This window comes from Ovis canadensis, chromosome 14 (assembly GCF_042477335.2).
Source record: "Ovis canadensis isolate MfBH-ARS-UI-01 breed Bighorn chromosome 14, ARS-UI_OviCan_v2, whole genome shotgun sequence".
NCBI lineage: Eukaryota > Metazoa > Chordata > Mammalia > Artiodactyla > Bovidae > Ovis > Ovis canadensis.
The window spans coordinates 79269726-79290392 of NC_091258.1; the positions used below are offsets into that span (position 1 = coordinate 79269726).

The following is a 20667-nucleotide window of genomic DNA, read 5'->3' on the forward strand; positions in this document are numbered from 1 at the left end:
TCGCTCAGTCGTGTCCAACTCTGCGACCCATGGACTATGCTATAGACATGGCAGATTTCATGAGATCTCCAAGGGCTACAGCCTTGACGCACTCCTTTTCCTATTTGAAACCAGTCTGTTGTTCCATGTCCAGTTCTAACTGTTGCTTCCTGACCTGCATACAGATTTCTCAAGAGACAGGTCTGGTGGTCTGGTATTCCCATATCATTCAAATGAAAATCTTTCTAAATTTCCCCTGCAGCTTAAATACTTTAAAAAATTAATAAGATTTGAAACTTGCAATGGAAAGAATTTTTCGTTAACAAAGGCAAAGTCTTCCCTGATGGTCCAGCGGTTAAGACTTCACCTTCCAATGCAGAGGGTATGAGTTTGATCCATGGTCAGGAAGCTAAGATCACACACGTGTCTGCTTAGTTGTTTCAGTATGTCTGACTCTTTGCAACCCTATGGACTGTAGCATCTTTAATTAGTTGGGGAAATAAGTATTTCACTTTGTCACACAGTATTAGAAGAACAGTGGTTGAAATTAGAGGTAAATTTTAATCTCACACCTTAGAGAGCTTTCAAAACAGGACCTAAAGAAATAATATTACAGGACCTAAAATGATGAATAACCAATCTCATAGATAAAATGCTGACTATATTTTTATAATCTTTGATAGAGTACATCAATAGTGTATATGCTACAGACAAAAGACTATTTCATAAAAATGTAATAATGAAGGCAGAGGTAACAGGCCATGCCTTAAAATTAGCCTCAGTAAAATATTTATTAAAATATTCATTAAAATAGAATATAGTAGGACATCAAAAAAGTATCAATAATCACCTCAGTGTTGGCACTATACAGTTAAAAAAATGACCGAGAAACGCTGCTAATATGTATGAAGGGGCAGTTCTTAGAAAAAGTAAAACTTTTAACATGGGGCTCACAAATCATCAGTAAAACACAAATGAATTTGAGGTGACATTCTGTTATTTTCAACTATAACATACATTATTTTGGATCAAATTCCTCTGCAAGTTTTACCTTTCACTTGCTATCACAAACCATAATAAATTAAGCATGATTTACAACTAACAGTTCTTTGTGTAAATTGACATAACTGACATGTGGCATCATATTAGTTTCAGGTGTACAGCATCATTCATTCACATGTGTAGGGAAATGATCACCACAGTAAGTCTAGTTAACACCCACCAGCACACATAATCACAATTTTCTTGTGATAAGAACTTTTAGGATCTACTGTTCAGTTCAGTTCAGTCACCCGGTCGTGTCCGACTCTTTGCAACCCCATGAATCGCAGCACGCCAGGCCTCCCTGTCCATCACCAACTCCCGGAGTTCACTCAGACTCACGTCCATCGAGTCGGTGATGCCATCCAGCCATCTCATCCTCTGGCATCCCCTTCTCCTCCTGCCCCCAATCCCTCCCAGCATCAGTCTTTTCCAATGAGTCAACTCTTCGCATGAGGTGGCCAAAGTACGGGAGTTTCAGCTTTAGCATCATTCCTTCCAAAGAAATCCCAGGGTTGATCTCCTTCAGAATGGACTGGTTGGATCTCCTTGCAGTCCAAGGGACTTTCAAGAGTCTTCTCCAACACCACAGTTCAAAAGCATCAATTCTTCAGTGCTCAGCTTTCTTCACAGTCCAACTCTCACATCCATACATGACTACTGGAAAAACCATAGCCTTGGTCAACACTGAAATCAGACTGATTATATTCTTTGCAGCCAAAGATGGAGTAGCTCTATACGGTCAGCAAAAACAAGACCGGGAGCTGACTGTGGCTCAGATCATGAACTCCTTATTGCCAAACTGAGACTTAAATTGAAGAAATAAGGAAAACCACTAGACCATTCAGGTATGACCTAAATCAAATCCCTTATGATTATACAGTGGAAGTGAGAAATAGATTTAAAGGACTAGATCCTTTAAATAGTCCATGAACATAGTCCATGAACTATGGACTGAGGATCTACTGGTAGCAACTTTCAAATACAGTATTATTATTAACTGTTTGAGAAGGAAATGCCAACCCACTCCAGTATTCTTGCTGGGAGAATGCCATGGACAGTGGAGCCTGACAGACTACAGTCCATGGGGCCGCAGAGTTGGACATGACTTAGTGACTGAACAACGATAGTCATCATGCTGTATATTACATCCCCAGGACTTCTTAGTTTTACGACTGATAATTCTTTATGCTAGCCTAAACTCTGAAAGATGTTGAAAACCTGAATACTCTGAGACTTATATATGTATATATGTATGGTCTCCTTACCCACTTTTACCTCTTTTACAAAACCCCTCCAATTTGGGGTGTATTTCATATAAGATTTATAGAAATAAGACTTTATGGTATAACTTTTCCCCCCTCATATTTCAGTTAGTGAAATCTCGCTGAGGGAGAGATGACTTCAGAGCTGGCTCAAATTGGGAGGGGAGAGGTGGATAAGGGTGGTAATATACTTCATTTTCTCAGCAAACAAACTTCCAACATACACGAGTATAAAAATACTTTTGTTTCAAACTCAGAAGACATAAATATTTTAGCCCAAATAAGTAAAGTAAAGTCACTCAGTCGTGTCTGACTCTTTGTGACCCCGTGGACTGCAGCCCACCAGGCTCCTCAATCCATGGGATTCTCCAGGCAAGAATACTGGAGTGGGTTGCCATTTCCTTCTCCAGGGGATATTCCCAACCCAGGGATCAAACCCGGGTCTCCTGCATTGGAGGCAGACGCTTTAACCTCTGAGCCACCAGGGATTGTTAGATTTCCTGAGATATTTTCCTCCTAAGAATATGAAAGTTATCTGAAGAGAAGTCTTCTTACTTGATGGGAATTTTCCGTCAGGACTCTGCATTGCAGGGGTAGCATCTGTGCACAACCCATCAGTATATAATAATGTACAGTGTAATAACTTGAGTGCCTCACTTATGGTCTGTTTCCCTCAACCAGGATAAAAATTTCAAGGTGGCAAAATCATTGTAATGGTTTGTGTACTGACCTGTCCTCTGCACCCCAGGAAAGGGTGTGACCCACATAAGCTATAGAATGAATGTTTCTTGAAGCACTTGGTGTCTCTGTAATATTCCTGTCTGTCTGAACCACTCTCTGTCTTCCCTTCATTTTCAGTGCCCTAGAGACTCAGGCATAAAAACAACAATTGTATTTTGAAGACCAGACTAATAGAGACTAAAAATTCCACACAGCCATGTGTGCAACTTCTCCCCCTTACGGGACCTCAGTGTCCTCCGTTTAACTTCCATTGGGATTATTGTTCAGTTTGAACAAGTGGCTTCACTCCTCTGTCTCTGCCATTTCTGTTAGACGCCTTTCTCACCTTAATAGCTTTGCTCATGTGCACACCTCACAGATGGTTTCCACAGACTCTCACCATTCCCTCTGCAGACCCTGTCACCGCTATTACAGGTGACATGCTAATCACTTCCCAACAAGGAGATGAGGTCATTGAAATGCAAAGCCTTATTTCATGGTTGAGATGCCCCTTTGCACACCTGCACAGCTGCTGCCCAGGCATCTACTGTGCTGATGGGAAATACCAGTCAGGTCAGTAGCAACGTGTTTCAGGTAAGTGTCAGATTTTGAGACAAGCTCCATTAGAAAATTCAGTCGTCCATATGGAAAAAAAATTCTGTTTCAGGGGATTGGAATATAAAACTATACACACATCTGTAATACATACACCTTCAGGACAGATTTTAAAACTTTTTTTTAATTTCATATTGAAGTGTAGTTGATTTACAGTGTGTTAGTTTCAAGTGTACAGCAAAGGGATTCAGTTATACATATACATATACTTTTCAGATTCTTTTCCCATTTAGTTTATTACAGAACACTGAGTTCCCTGTGCTATACAGCAGGCAGGACAGGGTTTTTTCAGGATACCCTCAGCATAGTGCTACCCTCATTCACCTGTGTTGAGACCGCCTGACATCTCTCTTTCTCCTTTGCTCCTGACTCAACACAGGGAACCTCAGTTTTCACTGTCAAGGTTTCATGCTTCTGGCAAATGGCCAAAAATAAGATAGAGATGAGCTCCCAGCAGCTGAGCTGATATCTGGTATCTGTGTTTTGTTTTGGGGTGGGGGGAGAGAGTATGTTGGGTTAAATGCAATCTGTCTTAATATGCCTTTAAAATTGTGTTCTTAGATGAAAATATTTTATTTAGAGAAAAGTAAGGTTCATTTCATCTCCAATGTCAAGAACAGTTATTTAAAGAAACGTGGCTAACTATTGTGTTTGACAAGACGTTATAGGGACAGGTTGGATGTTTTCTGCCCCACACCAGAAGCATTATGTATCTCCAAGATATTTTGCTATTAGCAAGAAATGGCTTTAGATATCATAATCTTGGTATTTTAGATGGTTGTTACCAAAGACTTTAAAAAGTTGAAGTATAGTTGATTTACCATGCTGTGCTAATCACTGCTGTACTGCAAATATATATATATATATATTTATTTTTTCCATTATGATTTATCATAGGATACTGAATATAGTTCTCTTTGCTATACAGTAGGACCTTGTTTATCCATTCAAAAGCTTACATTTGCTAACCATAGACTTGTTCAATGTCCAGACAGACTCAGCAGGGGAGGAGGGGGGAAACATGTCTTAAAATTATGTACTATTAATACATGCCTTATTTCTTCAAAAATGTGTAGGATTTTGAGTTTTCATTTAAAATATTTTGCCTTATGATGAAAGTCTTATTTGCCAATTAATACACTTTGCATATGTTTCTAATAATTAATGCCAAATAACAGGGAAAATGTGAGTATGGACAAATGTTTCATATATCTTATAGATACTTTTATTTTCATATATGCCTCTGTGTAACTTGTGATGGTTTTTACGAGTACACATAGAACATCATGCTGATGGACAACCAGGGAAATTTTTTTATTTGAATCTTGATATCTAATTTTGATTAATATTTTTCAACAATTATGTGACATATTTATATGTGTAAAACTCCTTCATGAAGCCTAGTTTATCCTTCTGTCCTGTGAAATCTTTGCCTCGATTTGTATTCCTCTACTTTCTTAAAAAGAAAAAATTGGAAACATGCATGTGTTTTATATCTTACATTTTTCTTCTCAGAGTGTATTGTGGGGGAAGATCTGTATCAGTGCACAGATAACTCCATCACACATCTCTGCAGCCTCAGAGCTTCCCGTTGTGCGTTTGGCCACTTCCACTCATACAGCAGATGACTTCATGGTCGTCGTCTTCATTTCCATTGCCTTTGCACACATGAGCAAAAATTCTAAGTGCCCACTTCAGTTCGATTCAGTTCAGTTGCTCAGTCGTGTCCGGCTCTTTGCGACCCCATGAATAGCAGCTCGCTAGGCCTCCCTGTCCATCACCACCTCCCGGAGATCACTCAGATTCACGTCCATCGAGTGCCAACTTAACGTGAGATTATATGAGATGCAGGCTTAATATTGAAAATTGAGGGACACGGTGGTTATGATACACTTCTTTTCATCCTTTTCACTCTTCATTCCTCTAACTTCAGTAAAATGAGTGCCCTGTAAGCACTGATGTGATGTTTTCTGCCAGCTTGGAAAAGGGGACTATATTCCTCATTCAGACAGGAATTGGCCTCATGGGAAATATCTCCCTCTTTTGTCTTTATAACTTCACTTTGCTCACTGGACATAATTTGAGGCCCATCGACCCAATCCTCATGCAACTGGTCATCGCCAATGCCACAGTTCTTTTCTCTAAAGGCATACCACAGACGCTGGCAGCTTTCGGATGGAGGTATTTCCTGGATGATACTGGATGTAAACTTGTCTTCTATATCCACAGAGTAGCCACGGGAGTTTCCTTTAGCACCATCTGCCTCTTCAATGGCTTCCAGGTCATTAAGCTCAAGCCCAGTATCTGGAGGTGGATGGAACTCCGAATGAGAGCTCTACGATTCATTGCCTTCTGCTGTTTCCTCTGCTGGATTGTGCATATCTTGATAAGTTCATGTATTCTTATCATAGTAAAGGGTCCACTGAATGAGAAGAACTTCAGTATGAGAAATAATTATGGATACTGTTCTTGGTACATGATACAGGGCTCTGTAGGCTCATTATACACAGTCATGTATTTCTCCCTTGATATTACGAGTTTAGGCTTTATGGTTTGGGCCAGTAGCACTATAGTTCTTTTCCTGTGCAGACACAAGCAGCGAGTCCAACACATTTGGAGCAACCGACTCTCCCCCAGACCTCCTCGTGAGGCCAGAGCCACACGCACTGTCCTGATCCTGGTAAGCTCCTTTGTTACATTCTATACAATCTACATTGCTTTGACAATTTGGATGACTCTAGTTGCAAACCGAGGGCAGTGGATGGTGAACATCTCTGTCCTTTTGGCCACATGTTTTCCAGCATTCAGCCCCTTTGTGCTCATTATCAAGGACACTCGTATCTCTCAGTTCTGCTTTGCCTGTAGGGCAAGGAAAACACTGTTTGCTAATGTGATTGTCGTTCTATGAGTCTGTTCTCAGTGGCATTCAAATATTTATCTCAACTGCTGCTACTGCTGCTAAGTCACTTCAGTCGTGTCCGACTCTGTGTGACCCCATAGACGGCAGCCCACCAGGCTCCCCCATCTCTGGGATTCTCCAGGCAAAAACACTGGAGTGGGTTTCCATTTCCTTCTCCAATGCATGAAAGTGAAAAGTGAAAGGGAAGCCGCTCAGTCGTATCTGACTCAGCGACCCCATGGACTGCAGCCTACCAGGCTCCTTCATTCATAGGATTTTCTAGGCAAGAGTACTGGAGTGGGGTGCCATTGCCGTCTTCATTTATCTCAACACTTGTGACTATTTTGGGGACCTCTTAAGTGTTGGATATTAATTAACCCTAAAAGGAAATATATTATCAGTTTCTAATGGCCAGCATTAAGTATTTAAATAATTAAAACTTATTTTTATCAGCTGTTTTCACTCAAATAATTTCAAAATATTCTGACTTTAAATACTAATAGCTTACTTTTTTAAAAGCTCTGTTTCTCTCCGGATAATGGAGTGTGCTCTATTTTTTAAAGTCTTACTCAATCTTTTGTAATTGGAAATCCCAGCAATTTTAATGAAGTCTATATATAATGTACTGCTGCTGCTGCTAAGTCACTTCAGTCGTGTCCGACTCTGTGTGACCCCATAGACGGCAGCCCACCAGGCTCCCCCGTCCCTGGGATTCTCCAGGCAAAAACACTGGAGTGGGTTTCCATTTCCTTCTCCAATGCATGAAAGTGAAAAGTGAAAGGGAAGTCGCTCAGTCGTGTCCGACTCTTTGCGACCCCATGGGCCACACCCTACCAGGCTCCTCTGTCCATGGGATTTTCCAGGCAAGAGTACTGGAGTGGGGTGCCATCGCCTTCTCCGGATATAATGTACATGCATGTGTAAATATCTATATTCAACGGCCAATAGCACTTATTACATACCAAAATTATGAGTCTTTAATCTTACTTAATTCCAAAATTATCAAATCTGTTTTACTGTTGTTTTATAAAGTTAATATATGCATGTTCAATGATTTCCTTTGCTTATTTTAAAGTTTGTGAGAAAACGATCATTTATTTTATACTACTTTTTTAACATTTAAAAGCAATATGCTGTGGTCAGTCACTTCAGTCATGCCCAACTCTTTGCAACCTATAGACTGTAGCCAGCCAGGCCCCTCTCTCCATGTGATTCTTCAGGCAAGAATACTGGAGTGGATTGCCATGCCCTCCTCTAGGGGATCTTCCCAACCAAGGAATCGAACCCATATCTCTGGCATCTCCTGCATTGTAGGCAGTTTCTTTACCCACTGAGCCACCTGGGAAGCCCATTAGCACACTAAGATCCCCTAGACCTTGTTTCCATTAGCTCATGGTATCAGAATGTGGAGAAGCAAACCTACAGATCTGTCTCCTTTACCTTCATAAGGCATGTAACTGGTCTGTTATCAATTGCACACAGGCCTCCTGAAGGTATGGTTTCTCCACCCCTGCAGAGCCCATTAAATTGATGATCTAAGTGATATATGCAGTAAGCAAGGGCACCAGTATAAAGACAAACACTCACTGAAGTGTCAGAGCAGCATTTCACATACTCTCATCAAGCACAGGATATGAAGTAAGTGAAGAACAGAACCAGGAGAAATCATGTCCTAGAGCAGGCCTGGTAGGCACTGCAAGTGGGCTGTGCAGTAGTGTCGTGTGTGTGTGTGTGTGTGTGTGTGTGTTAGTCACTCAGTTGTGTCCGACTCTTTTGCAACCCCATTGAACTGTAGCCTGTCAGGCTCCTCTGTCCATGGAATTCTCCAGGCAAGAATACTGGAGTGGATTGCCATTCCCTTCTCCAGAGTGTCTTATACAGGAATTACTAATTTGCATATCATAGGTGAAATTTATAAACAATGATGTTTAGTTACTTAGTCGTGTCTGACTCTTTGCAACCCCATGGACTGCAGCATGCCAAGCCTCCCTGTCCTTCGCTATTTCCCAAAGTCTGTTGAAACTCATGTCCGTTGAGTCGGTGATGCCATCCAACCATCATTCTCTGTAGCCCCCTTTCCTTTTCCAGTCAGTTATAAACAATAATCTCTATTAAATGTTAACCTGAAAAAAATGATACTGATTTTTGCTTTTATGTTAATCATTCTCCTCTATTTTTTCATTCTTTTATTTTTAACACAACTTTCTTGAACCTTGTATTGATAACTCAGAAGAGAGTCCACCTCTTGTCAATTGGCTTGCAATAGGAATCTTTACTGTCTTAAATTAGGCTAATATTTTTTTAAAATATAAGCTTTCTCACAAACCCCATTAACATCCACATACTTAATCCTCCTATGTATCAGTTTATGCAGTTTTCAGAAAGTTTGAAGAATTCACACCATTCTTGACACTTGTGCAATTACTAATATTGTGTCCATAACACATTAAGTTTGGCCCATCATTTCTATTCATTTGGTCCTTTCCGTCTCTAATAACATATCCCCATATTTGGTGACCAGGGTAATCAGGAGGGAGAAATAGGGGAAGAATGGGAATTTCTAGAACACAAGCTTTGCAGGAAAGGCAAGGCAGGGCTGGGTATAAAGCTTAAGATTGGCTGGTTTGCGTGATTTCCACAGGTTTTAGGGTAAATAGCCCTTTCCCTAGTCATTTAGTTCCTGGCCCTGCGTTGATTTAGGACGGGAGAAACATTCACATGTGTGTAAGTGGAAGGTGGCAAAGCCCTGAATCTACACTAGAATGGTTTGCTCCAGGGAGGCTAGTTGCAATAGGAACACAACTCTAGCTCTGAGGTTGGCCCTGGGATTAGTCGCTGCCAAACTGACAGATACAGAATCTAAGAAAGAACCCATTAGAGAGGCAGAGAAGGACCCTAAGTCCAGATAAAAGGAGTTTTTTCAGGTCGGCCCATAATTAGGTTTGCTGTTTTTTATGGCATTAGCCAAGAAAACATCTGTAATTTGGGGGATCAGTAATATTATCTTGGTAGAGTTGTGAAGTATATTAAAATTGTGAGATCTACAATTAATCTTGGTTTATGTCTCAGGGGAAGTTTGTAGGCCTAGCAGTGGTGTTGTGGGAGGGTGAAAGATGATGATTTAGTAAAGTTCATGTAAAGATTCGTGATATTTGGGTGTAACTAAGGGCAAGAAGGGAGAAGGCAATGGCGACCCACTCCAGTACTCTTGCTTGGGAACTCCCATGGACAGAGGAGCCTGGTAGGCTGCAGTCCATGGGGTTGTGAACAGTCGGACCCAACTGAGTGACTTCCTTTTCACTTTTCACTTTCATGCATTGGAGAAGGAACTGGAAACCCACTCCAGTGTTCTTGTCTGGAGAATCCCAGGGACGGGGGAGCCTGGTGGGCTACCGTCCATGGGGTCGCACAGAGTCAGACACGACTGAAGTGACTTAGCAGTAGCAGCAGCAAGGGGAAGAAGTGGTCATGATCAGAGATACAGGGCAGGAAATTGTGGTGTAAATGGAGGGGCTGGCAGGAGAAGGCACTGGGGGCTGAGGATTCCTCTGCCCAAGAAGTAAGAGGGGTTGGTTGATCTGAGTCAGGTGCCTCCTGGGGAAATCATTAATCTCCACTAATATTTAGAATAGCACTGGGACTTCCCTGGCCGACTAGTGGTTAGGCCACTGGGCTTCCACTGCAGGGGACCGGGTTCCATTGCTAGACATAGATCCCACATGACACAACTAAGATTCAGAGCAGTTACGTTCTCTCCAAGATTTCCATAGAGGTAGTCATATAGACAAAACATGTAATGCAACAAAACTGAGCACTGTGCCAATGCTCTTTTAACATTTTGACTGTAATCATGCCTCCACTTTTACATTGAGAATCCTGAGTTTAAGGCCTCTTCTTTTACTCCATTAACCGTAAGCTTTGCTCTTATCTTTAATGTATTTCATCCTTGCCTGCGCACAATACCACTTAGCTAACTTCCGGAATCAGGATGGGCCGACCATCCCTGCAGATGCCGCCATGATGGAAACATTTCCCAGAATGACGGGCTCAGTAGGTCGCAGACTGCGTGGGGGTTGAGCTAACCACCAGAAGAGTAGCATCTCTGAGAGTGTGCAACATGTCGGGGTGGGACTTCCGGCATCTTGCACACAGCGGTTATGATGACTGTTTTTGATACCATTCGCTGGATCAGAGGTTCGAGGTCCCCACTGCACAGTGGTGGGTCTGACGTTCACTGTGGGTGCTGCCATAGTGTCTCCACCGTGTCCTGCTCAGGTCTACCTCTTATCTCCCGGGTAGCCCTGGCACTGCTCCGTCCACACCTTCCCATGGCCACGCAGAAGGCCCAGGTGAATGTCGGTTCTCCAGACCCTGAACCTTAACCCTACTTAAAAACGAAGGGTCTGCAGCTCAGGCTATAGCAGTGCATGCTCCTGTTTCCAGAACAGCGGGGCAGTTATAAATATAGGGTCCCCAGTTCTGACAGGGAATGATGAAATGTGGTGGAGTGTTACAGGCAGAAAGTGGAAAGTGAAAAGTGAAGTCGCTCATTCGTGTCTGACTCTTTGCGACCCCGTGGACTGTAGCCTACCAGGCTTCTCTGTCCATGGGATTCTCTAGGCAAGAATACTGGAGTGGGTTACCGTTTCCTTCTCCAGGGGATCTTCCCGACCCAGGGATCAAACCCGGGTCTCCCGCATTGGAGGCAGATGCTTTAACCTCTGAGCCACGGGACACACATATTCAAAGCCTTGGAGGCACACTTGAGTCAAGACCATTCTGGAAATCTGGGTTCCCTCTTGTGTCTGCAGGAAGCAGGGTGAAAGAAGGCACACTTTGGCAGTCCAAGCAGCTGGGTCTTCAGTCGGGGGCCTCTGGAAATCATGGACGTTGGAAGACAACACGGAATCTGAGCCATGGTTTTCAAAGTATTTAAGATGTTGCTCAGGGCGAGCAGACTGGGCAGGACAAGGCATGATGAAAGTGGATGGGAGAAAACCAGTGAGAGGGCACAGGACAGTTCTGGCGGTGGACAGTTCTAGAAGTGGCAATAGCCTGGAGATTAATGCAGGTTCTTGATGTATCTTAATGATTGAAGTAAATAACCACTCAGATTTTTTGCCCAAACATCCAGGAGAATGGAGATGGGGAATTTGTGGGAGAAGCAGGATTCAGGGAAGATTAGGAGTTGGATTTTGGATATGGGGATTCTGAGATGCCCCAAAGTGGAGGTGGCACATAAGCAACTGGATTGCAGGTCTGGAGTTTTGGGGAGGGACCCTGAGGCCTGGACCAGAATCAAGCCTTGTGCTCTGGACCAGAATCAAGCCTTGTGCTCAGATTGGGAGAGCAGGTTTTACTGTCAGATGGATCCTGAAGAGGGACGTGCTGAAGGGCAGAACTAAATTGAGCGTGTAGTGGGGAGGAATACTCTGGTACAAGAAGAATCTGCCAGAGGGGAAAGCAGTAATAAGTAAAGAGCAATGGCTGGAATGGAAATACTGGTGGAAAATGTAGCTGCTCCTTTTTTAAGTCTCAGCAGACTCATATAAACTCCCTGTAAAAGAGGGAAAGGCCAGCCAGGCTCGTGCAGCAGCCTGGACCCAATCATGAACAGAGGGGTCTCAGCTTTCTCAGGAAATTTCAAATTTAGAACTGGATGGACTTAAGGCTATCCAGGCACTTAATAATTGATTGAAATTGGTTCCAAAACCCACAGAAGATAACAGTCTTGCTTTCTGGAACTTTCTGGGATTTTTAAATATTTTTGATCCATGGTTGCTTGACTCTGCAGATGCAAAACTGGTAGATATGCAAAGGACCAAGCATGTTTTTTATTAAATATCACATTTTCTTAAATGCTTAAAAGGCAGGTAAGAAGCAGTGAAATTTTTAAAAACTCATCACTTTATTTACACCAATATCATTTCCTAAAGTGTTAATCCTGTGGGCAGAATTAGCTCACCTTTACTATTTTTTAAAGATATACATAAATTTGCTGCTTTAGCCATCTCTAAGTACATTCTTTAAGTATAAAGTACGTTTATGTTGTTCACAGGATTCACGCATGTTGTGGCAGGTATCAAAATTTCCTTCCTTTTTACATTACATATGGTGTTAGATAAATAGTATAGTAAAGGTACATTTGTTTGGCTATCTTCTTTCCATTCTGTACATCTCCTATTCATGTACAAAAGATCTTACTGAAAGTTTAAAGCCATCATTATTTGTTGCCATAAATATGTACGTGTCAATGCCAAAATGTCTGAATAACTTCTTCAGCCTTTGTTCTAGGAGACTAATATGTGTCTATATACTTGTGTGTGTATGTCTTAAATTATATGAACTGTTAAAGAGATGCCACTATATTGTACTTTGGACATTTGAATTAATGTAAATACATGTGTTCTGCGACTTGAAAAAAAAAAGTTGAATAATATTCCAGTGTATGTATGCAACACCTGTTTATCCATTCAGTGGTTGATGGACATTTGGGTTGTTTTGACCTGTGGCTATGGTGAGTAACGCTGCCATGAACATGGCTGTACAAATGTATCTTCATGCCCTTGCTTTAAAATGTTTTGGGTATATGCTTAAAAGTGAAATTGTTGAGTTATATGTTAAATCTATGTTTATTTTTTTAAGATTTTGTCATACCATTTTCCATAGCAGCTCCACCATTTTACATTTCCACCAGCAATACTGCTAGTGTTCCAAATCCTCCACACCCTAGCCAACTTCTACTTCAGTTCAGTTCAGTTGCTCAGTCGTGTCCGACTCTGTGACCCCATGAATCACAGCACACCAGGCCTCCCTGTCCATCACCAACTCCCGGAGTTCACTCAGACTCACGTCCATCACGTCAGTGATGCCATCCAGCCATCTCATCCTCGGTCGTCCCCTTCTCCTCCTGTCCCCAATCCCTCCCAGCATCAGAGTCTTTTCAATGAGTCAACTCTTTGCATGAGGTGGCAAAAGTACTGGAGTTTCAGCTTCAGCATCATTCCTTCCAAAGAATCCCAGGGCTGATCTCCTTCAGTCCAAGGGGCTCTCAAGAGTCTTCTCCAACACCACAGTTCAAAAGCATCAATTCTTCAGCGCTCAGCCTTCTTCACAGTCCAACTCTCACATCCATACATGACCACTGGAAAAACCATAGCCTTGACTAGACGGACCTTTGTTGGCAAAGTAATGCCTCTGCTTTTCAATATGCTATCTAGGTTGGTCATAACTTTTCTTCCAAGGAGTAGGTGTCTTTTAATTTCATGGCTGCCATCACCATCTACAGTGATTTTGGAGCCCCCCAAAATAAAGTCTGACACTGTTTCCCCAAATCATGATACACAAACACAAACAATGTGTATTAATGGGATAAATGATATAAGATACAGGAAGGGTCCAACACAGTCATTCCATTTGTACATATATTTGAAAATAGTCATTACTAAAATAGAACATACTCTTGCACCAGTGATTACAATGTTGAAGATGAATTTTAAATGGCAGAAGGAAACTGGTTTGAAGGATGTACACAAGTATGTCTAAATGTACATTCTAAACATGTAAAACTTAAATCAAATATACATTAAATAAACTACTTAGAAAACAACTTAGCAAAAACTGTCCATAGTCATTTTACTATGGTTTACTAGCTACATTCCTATTTCTCGGCTACTGGGACTGTAAGGGGGAAAACCATACAGTGGTGAACTACAGGCAGTGCTTCCCAACTCCATTTCAGTGACACCATGTTCACAATTTGACACTGGTAATGGTATGAACATTTACACCAGGGAAATTAGCAAACACTACAGAACAGGGCTTGATTTAATTGCAGTGTAATTAAATGTCTGAACTTAAGAACAGGTAGCATGTTAAGAAAGCAGACTTATCAAACATATGATATACGTGGCAGTTACACTACAGATCATACAAACACTGAGAACAAACTCCCAATATTCCGAACTAGAATTCCATGCAGGAAAAAAGTCACTCATATAATTGGTGAAATTTAACAGATACCTTTGTTGTTTCTTTGCTTTCCTTCTTGTCAAATAAGAGAAAATAGCCAAATCTCAGAAGACAAAGATAGGCAAAAATATGAATTGAAATTTTACCGAACAGAACACACAGGTGAACAACAGACACAGGGAAAACAAAAACTGAACATCGAGTCCTGAGTAGGGAATGTGCCAGTAGTCTAGTGGTGAGGATTCCACACGTCCACATCACAGGGCACAGCTTAGATTTCTGGACAGGTGGATTCCATAGGCACGTGGCAGTCAAGAAAACAATCCTGAGAAAAATGCAATTAAATCATGATTTTTTAATATAGAGGTTTTAGTCTTCATGGGAAGAATCAACCCTGATTTCAGTGTTAGCTTTTATGCTAGGTTGATCAAGTGTGGACCCAGGGAAGGAGGATAAGTTCTTACATATAATCATGAGTCACATTTCTCTGGAGGGGTGGGAGAAGATAGGCGATGGTTAAAGTGGTAAAGGAAAAGAGCCTTGGAGACCATGCCATATGAGGGCCATACTGGACATTCTCAGGCCTTCAGTGTGCCTCACACTGCCCCAAACAGTCAACAGGTCAACCATGAAACAGGGCAACAGGGACATCTTGAGGTGGTATATAAAGAAGATGGACAGGATCTTGGAAACCAATCACTGCATGAGGCTGGGGTATAAGCAGGGCTCATGGGGTGGTGCATGTGTGTGTATGTGTGTGTGGCAGGGTGGCAGAAGGGTCAGGGTGGACAAGATATTCTTCAAGTCCCCAAACCTGGGGTGAACAGTGAGCAGACTCACCGAAAACTACACCAGGCAGCCTGGCATGGAATCCTAGATCCCTATCCATCCTAAGGAGATCACAAACAGGCGATCCAGTATCTCTGTGCCTCAGTTTCCTCTCTAAAAAGGGTCCATTTGCTCCAGAGGTTCTTCCCACTGTTACCACCTCAAACTTCAACATCACTGCCAGAAATATTTGCAATATTCATAAAGCCATTTCTCCAGTGTGACCTCGCTGATATTTAATCATGTAGCACCTTCGGGTGAAAGATAAAACATATTCCTGGCACTCACAAGGCTCTTCTCTAGTATGAACTTTCCAATGGGTGAAGAAGCACTGTTTTGCTTAACAGTTTTCCCACATTCACTGCACTCATAGGCCTTTTCCAGTGTGAATTCTGTGATGATCATAGAGATGTGTTTGAGTAGTAAAAGATCGGCCACATTCAGTGCACTTATAAGGTCTTTCTCCAGGGTGGACTCTATGGTGACAAAGGCTCGAGCTATTAGAAAAATACTTCCCACATTCACTGCACTTTTAAGGCCTTTCTCCAGTGTGAACTCTCTGATGATAACGAAGGGTCGACCTAGCAGTAAAATTTTCCCCACATTCATTGCACTCATAAGGTCTTTCTCCATTGTGAACGCTCTGATGATACTGGAGGCCACCTGAAGCAACAAAAGATTTTCCATATTACCTGCACTCGTAAGGCCTTTCTCTACTGTGAACTCTCCGATCATTACAAAGGTTTTGACCTACTTGTAAACGATTTCCCACATTTATTGCGCTCATAAGGCTTTTCTCCAGTGTGAACATTCATATGGGCACTAAAATGTACCTTTTGGCTAAAAAACTTGCCACATGCACTACACTTAAAAGGTCTTTCTTTACTGTGAATTCTCTGATGCTTAGAAAGGGTTGACTGAGTTGTGAATGATTTTGCATACTCACTGCACTCATAAGGCCTTTCTCCAGTGTGAACTCTCTGATGATAACGAAGTCCGGACCTACTGGTAAAAGATTTCCAACATTTATTGCACTCGTAAGACCTTTCTTCAGTGTGAACTCTCTGATGATGACGAAGACTGGAGATACTAATGAAAGATTTCTCACATTTATTGCACCCAAAAGGCTTTTCTCCAGAGTGAATTTCTTATGGTCTCTGAGATGTTCATTCCAGCTGAACAATTTACCACATTCACTGTACTCACAAGGCTTTCCTCCAGTGTGAACTCTCTGATGATGACAAAGGCTTGACCTAGCAGGAAAAGATTTCCCACATTCACTGCACTTATAAGGCTTTTCTCCACTGTGAAGTCTCAGGTGATGAGAGGTTCGACCTATTAGCAAGAGATTTCCCACATTCAGGGCACTCATAAGGCCTTTCTCCAGTGCGAACTCTCTGATGTGCAAGGCAACTGGATTTACAGGCAAAAAATTTTCCACACTGGCTGCATTTGTAAGGCTTTCTCCAGTGTGAACTTGCACATGCTGAATGAGGTTACTTCTTTGGGTGCCAGCTTTCTCACATTTGTTTACCGCACAAAATGCCTCAGTAATGAGGACTCTCTCATCCTCTACAAGAATGTCTGTGTGACTGGAAACTATCTTACCTTCTCCCAAGCTGTGATGACTTTCTCCACTGTGAAAAACAACCTCACACTCCGTACTGTTGTTCAGTTTCTTCCCAGTATTAGTGGCCTGTGACTGAACTTCCATGTTGGCCATGAGGTCATTCCCAATCTCCATGTAGGTAAAGAAATTCCCCGCTGGGTGAACTGTGCAGGTCTTCAAAAATGAGGGTCTCTCAGTATTACATAGGAAAAGATTCTCTCTAATGTGCTGCTTCTGGTGCTGCTGAATGTTAGCAGTGAAATAGAACTCCTTCCCACAGGCTGCACATGTGTATACTTTCTGCTCCCCACTTGTTCCTTGCTCTTCAGCCAAGTACAGAGTGTTTCTCAAGACTGGGATGCACATCGCACAGGGTTGGGTCTTCTCAGGAGACAAACCTGCCCTGGGAGTGAGAAACTGTAACACCCCTGCAGGTTTGATTTCTTCAGATGGTGTCTCTTTATCCTGGACTCCACGCCAAGAACCTGAAAAAAACAAGTGATGGTGAAGTATCCGGTTGACTTTATTGGAGTGAATGACACCATCACAACTGTACGTTTGGTGCATGAAAGAAGCAGCCCATGGAATCGTGTTCAGGATATGAAGTTGAAGTCTATTGAGGAAGTAGCTGCTCTCACCAAGCATAGGACACGTGACTGGATGTGACCCAAGGTGAAAGGCATGCTGTATAATTCACTCCTCTGCCAATGGCTTTTACCAGGACCACATCCTCTGGTGACCTGTGCAGAAGTATACCGTACATCCTGTATATCTGAAAATCTGAGTGGAACAGGTAGCTGGTGTTCAAGAAATAGTAAAGCAAACACACATGTTGCAAATGGCAAAACGGCCTTCGTTTTTAGGGCTGAATAATATTCCATATATTCCAGATGTTTGTTATCCATTCATCCATCAGTGAACATTCATCTTGTTTCTATCACTTGGATAGTGTTAAAAATGCAACAATAAACATGGGGTACAGATACCTTTTTGATACGATGATTTCACTCCCTGTGGATAAATACACAGAGTTGGAATTGCTGGATCATACTGTAGTTCCTTATCTAATGTTGTAAGGATTCTCCATGATCTACTCCATAGTGATGGCAACAATGTACACATCTCCCAAGAGTGCACAAGGGGTTTCATTTCTTGTCTTTTTCATAACAGACATTAGAACAGGTGTGACATGGTGTCTCATTGTCATTTTGATTGGCATTTTCTGACCACGTGTGATACTGAACTTTTTTTTTACATACAAGGTTTCCATTTGCATGACTCATTCAGAAAAATATCTTTTCAGATCTAACAGATAATACCTTGTTCAAACTGGTCCATGGCAATGAAAGCCTGGAGTCCTGTTCAACTAAGCAACCATGGAACTTCCGTTATTATTATTTTTTTAATTATGAAGGAATTACTTGGTAGGCCAGCAGTTATGACATCACACTTTCACTGCCAGGGGCCCAGGTTTGATCCCTAGTCAAGGAACTAAGACATTACAAGATGGAAATATATCAAACTATCCATAAAGTCATGTAAGTTATATAGAAGTCGTCTTAAATCAATTCTGAAAACATAACACAAGCTTTAGCACAACTAAATAAAACAATGAAGAGAAGCAAATGGTGGCAAGTTAACAAAGGAAAGAAAACAAAATCATGCAAAACGCTCTACTTATACCAAAAAAGAAAGAATGGTAGACTAACACAGGAACAAAGAACAAGGATAATTTTATAAAATGATAAATATATTAGATATTTATCAAACTGTATCAATATACTAAACATCGATCGTCTCAGTGTACCAATTAAGAGAAAGATCATCAGGGTGGATCCAGAAACAGGATTCAGCGATATGTTGTCTCTGAGAAACATACTACAGGACTTTCCTGGTGGCCCAGTGGTTAACTATTCGAAGTGCAACACAGGAGACACTGGTTCAATCCATGGTCAGGGTCCCACATGCCACAGTAACTAAGCCTGTAGGCCACAATTAACGACTCTGCACACTCCAGAGCCTGTGCACCATAATGAAGACCCAGCCTGGACTAAAAACATATTTAAATAAATAAAATTTAAAAACAAAAATCCCACTTAAATAAAAACATGCATGTAATGTTAGAGAGAGATTAACAATTCAAAATAAAAATGTTAGTAACTATATTAATATCTAACCAGAGGCTTCCCAGGTGGCTCAGTGGTAAAGAATCAGCCTGCCAATGTAGGACAAATGGGTTTATTCCCTGGCACAGGAAGATCGCACATGCAGCAGGGCAACTAAGTCCATGTGCCACAACTACTGACACTCTGCTCTAGAGCCCAGGAGCCACAACTACTGAAGACCAAATGCTTGAGAGCCTGTGCTCAAAAAAAAAAAAGCCACCAAACCAGAAGTCTGTGTATCATAACTGGCGAGTAGCCCCCAGTCGCTGCAACTAGAGAAAAGCCTGAACAGCAATGGAGACCCAGCATAGTCAACTGGGTATCTGGACACCTACAGACTACACGTCTACTCCATCTAACAGCAGAGTAGTCTTAAGCTGACATGCTGACATGGAAAATTTATAAAACAGAGCACATCCTGGGCCAGAAAAAAACACCTTACCAAATCTGAAACAACAAAAACCAGACAATGTCTGTTCTCAGATCATGGTGGAATCACACTAGAACCAGTAACAGAAAGATAGCTGAAAAATCACACAACAGTGAAAAATCAAACAACCCAAATAAAACATGGAGCAAACAAGAAATCTCAAGGTAAGTTTTTAAGTATCTTGAAATAAATACAACACTTCTCAAAATACGTGTATGCAGTGAACGCAATGGTTATACCGCAACATATAGTACTGAATGCATACATTAGAAAAAAATAAGATCTAAAGGCAATCACCTTAGGAAACTAGAAAAAAAGAGAAAATTGAATCCAAAGGAGGAAGAAAAGACATCATTTAAGAAATCAACAAAGAAAAATAACAAAGACAAACAAAGTAAGCTGGTTCCTTAAAATGACCAATAAAATAAAAAATATTCTCATTAGGGTAATCACAAAAACAAGACAGGACATAAATTACTAATATCAAAAATAAAAAAAGGACTTCCCCAGTATTCCAATGGTAGTCCCTGTACTTCCACTGCAGGGAACAGTTTGATCCCTGGTTTGGAAACAAACATCTCACATGCCTGGAGGTACACCCAAAAGAAAAAAGAGAGAGACAAAGAGAAAGAATTAAAGAGGAAAAACCACTACACGGAATGGACATTAAATGGTATAATGAAATATACAGGTATCTCAAAGACCATAAATGTGATAACCTAAATGAAATGGACCAGTTTTTTGAAAAATACAGTCTACCAAAACCCACACAACAATACACAATCTAAATAGGTACACATCTGTTAAGGTAACTGAATCAATAAGGAGTAATCTTCCAAAACAGATTGTGCCAGGAGCCAGCACGGGAGATCCCACCCATGACAAGGTTATGTGGAAGACCTCTGATGGGCAAGGCAGATCAGGACTCAAGGGACCCCCTGGACCTGCTCAAGCATCTACCCTCAAAACCAGAATCTGTCTGTCTTACTATTTTATGCCTTTCACCAACTCTTCTGACATTAACAGGGGGCTATCCCTGACCACCTTTCTCTGGAAAAAATAAACTTAGGGCTCTAGTTGATAAATCTCCTGGGCATGAAAGGAGTATTTCAATTCAAACTCCCTGTTAGCATTCTAGCTTACTT

The 20667-nt window shown here is 41.5% G+C and overlaps 1 protein-coding gene and 1 pseudogene across 1 annotated transcript; one reads left to right on the forward strand and one right to left on the reverse strand.

Annotated features, from left to right (window-relative positions):
• The first annotated feature begins 3609 nt into the window (after positions 1-3609).
• Positions 3610-7570, forward strand: VN1R1 (vomeronasal 1 receptor 1). The gene has a single exon (XM_069549510.1). It carries the CDS (start codon positions 5584-5586, stop codon positions 6526-6528), a length of 945 nt encoding a protein of 314 aa, XP_069405611.1. The 5' UTR covers positions 3610-5583; the 3' UTR covers positions 6529-7570.
• Positions 7571-12403: 4833 nt separating this feature from the next.
• On the reverse strand, positions 12404-19301 carry LOC138418323 (zinc finger protein 211-like; annotated as a pseudogene).
• Positions 19302-20667: the final 1366 nt, after the last annotated feature.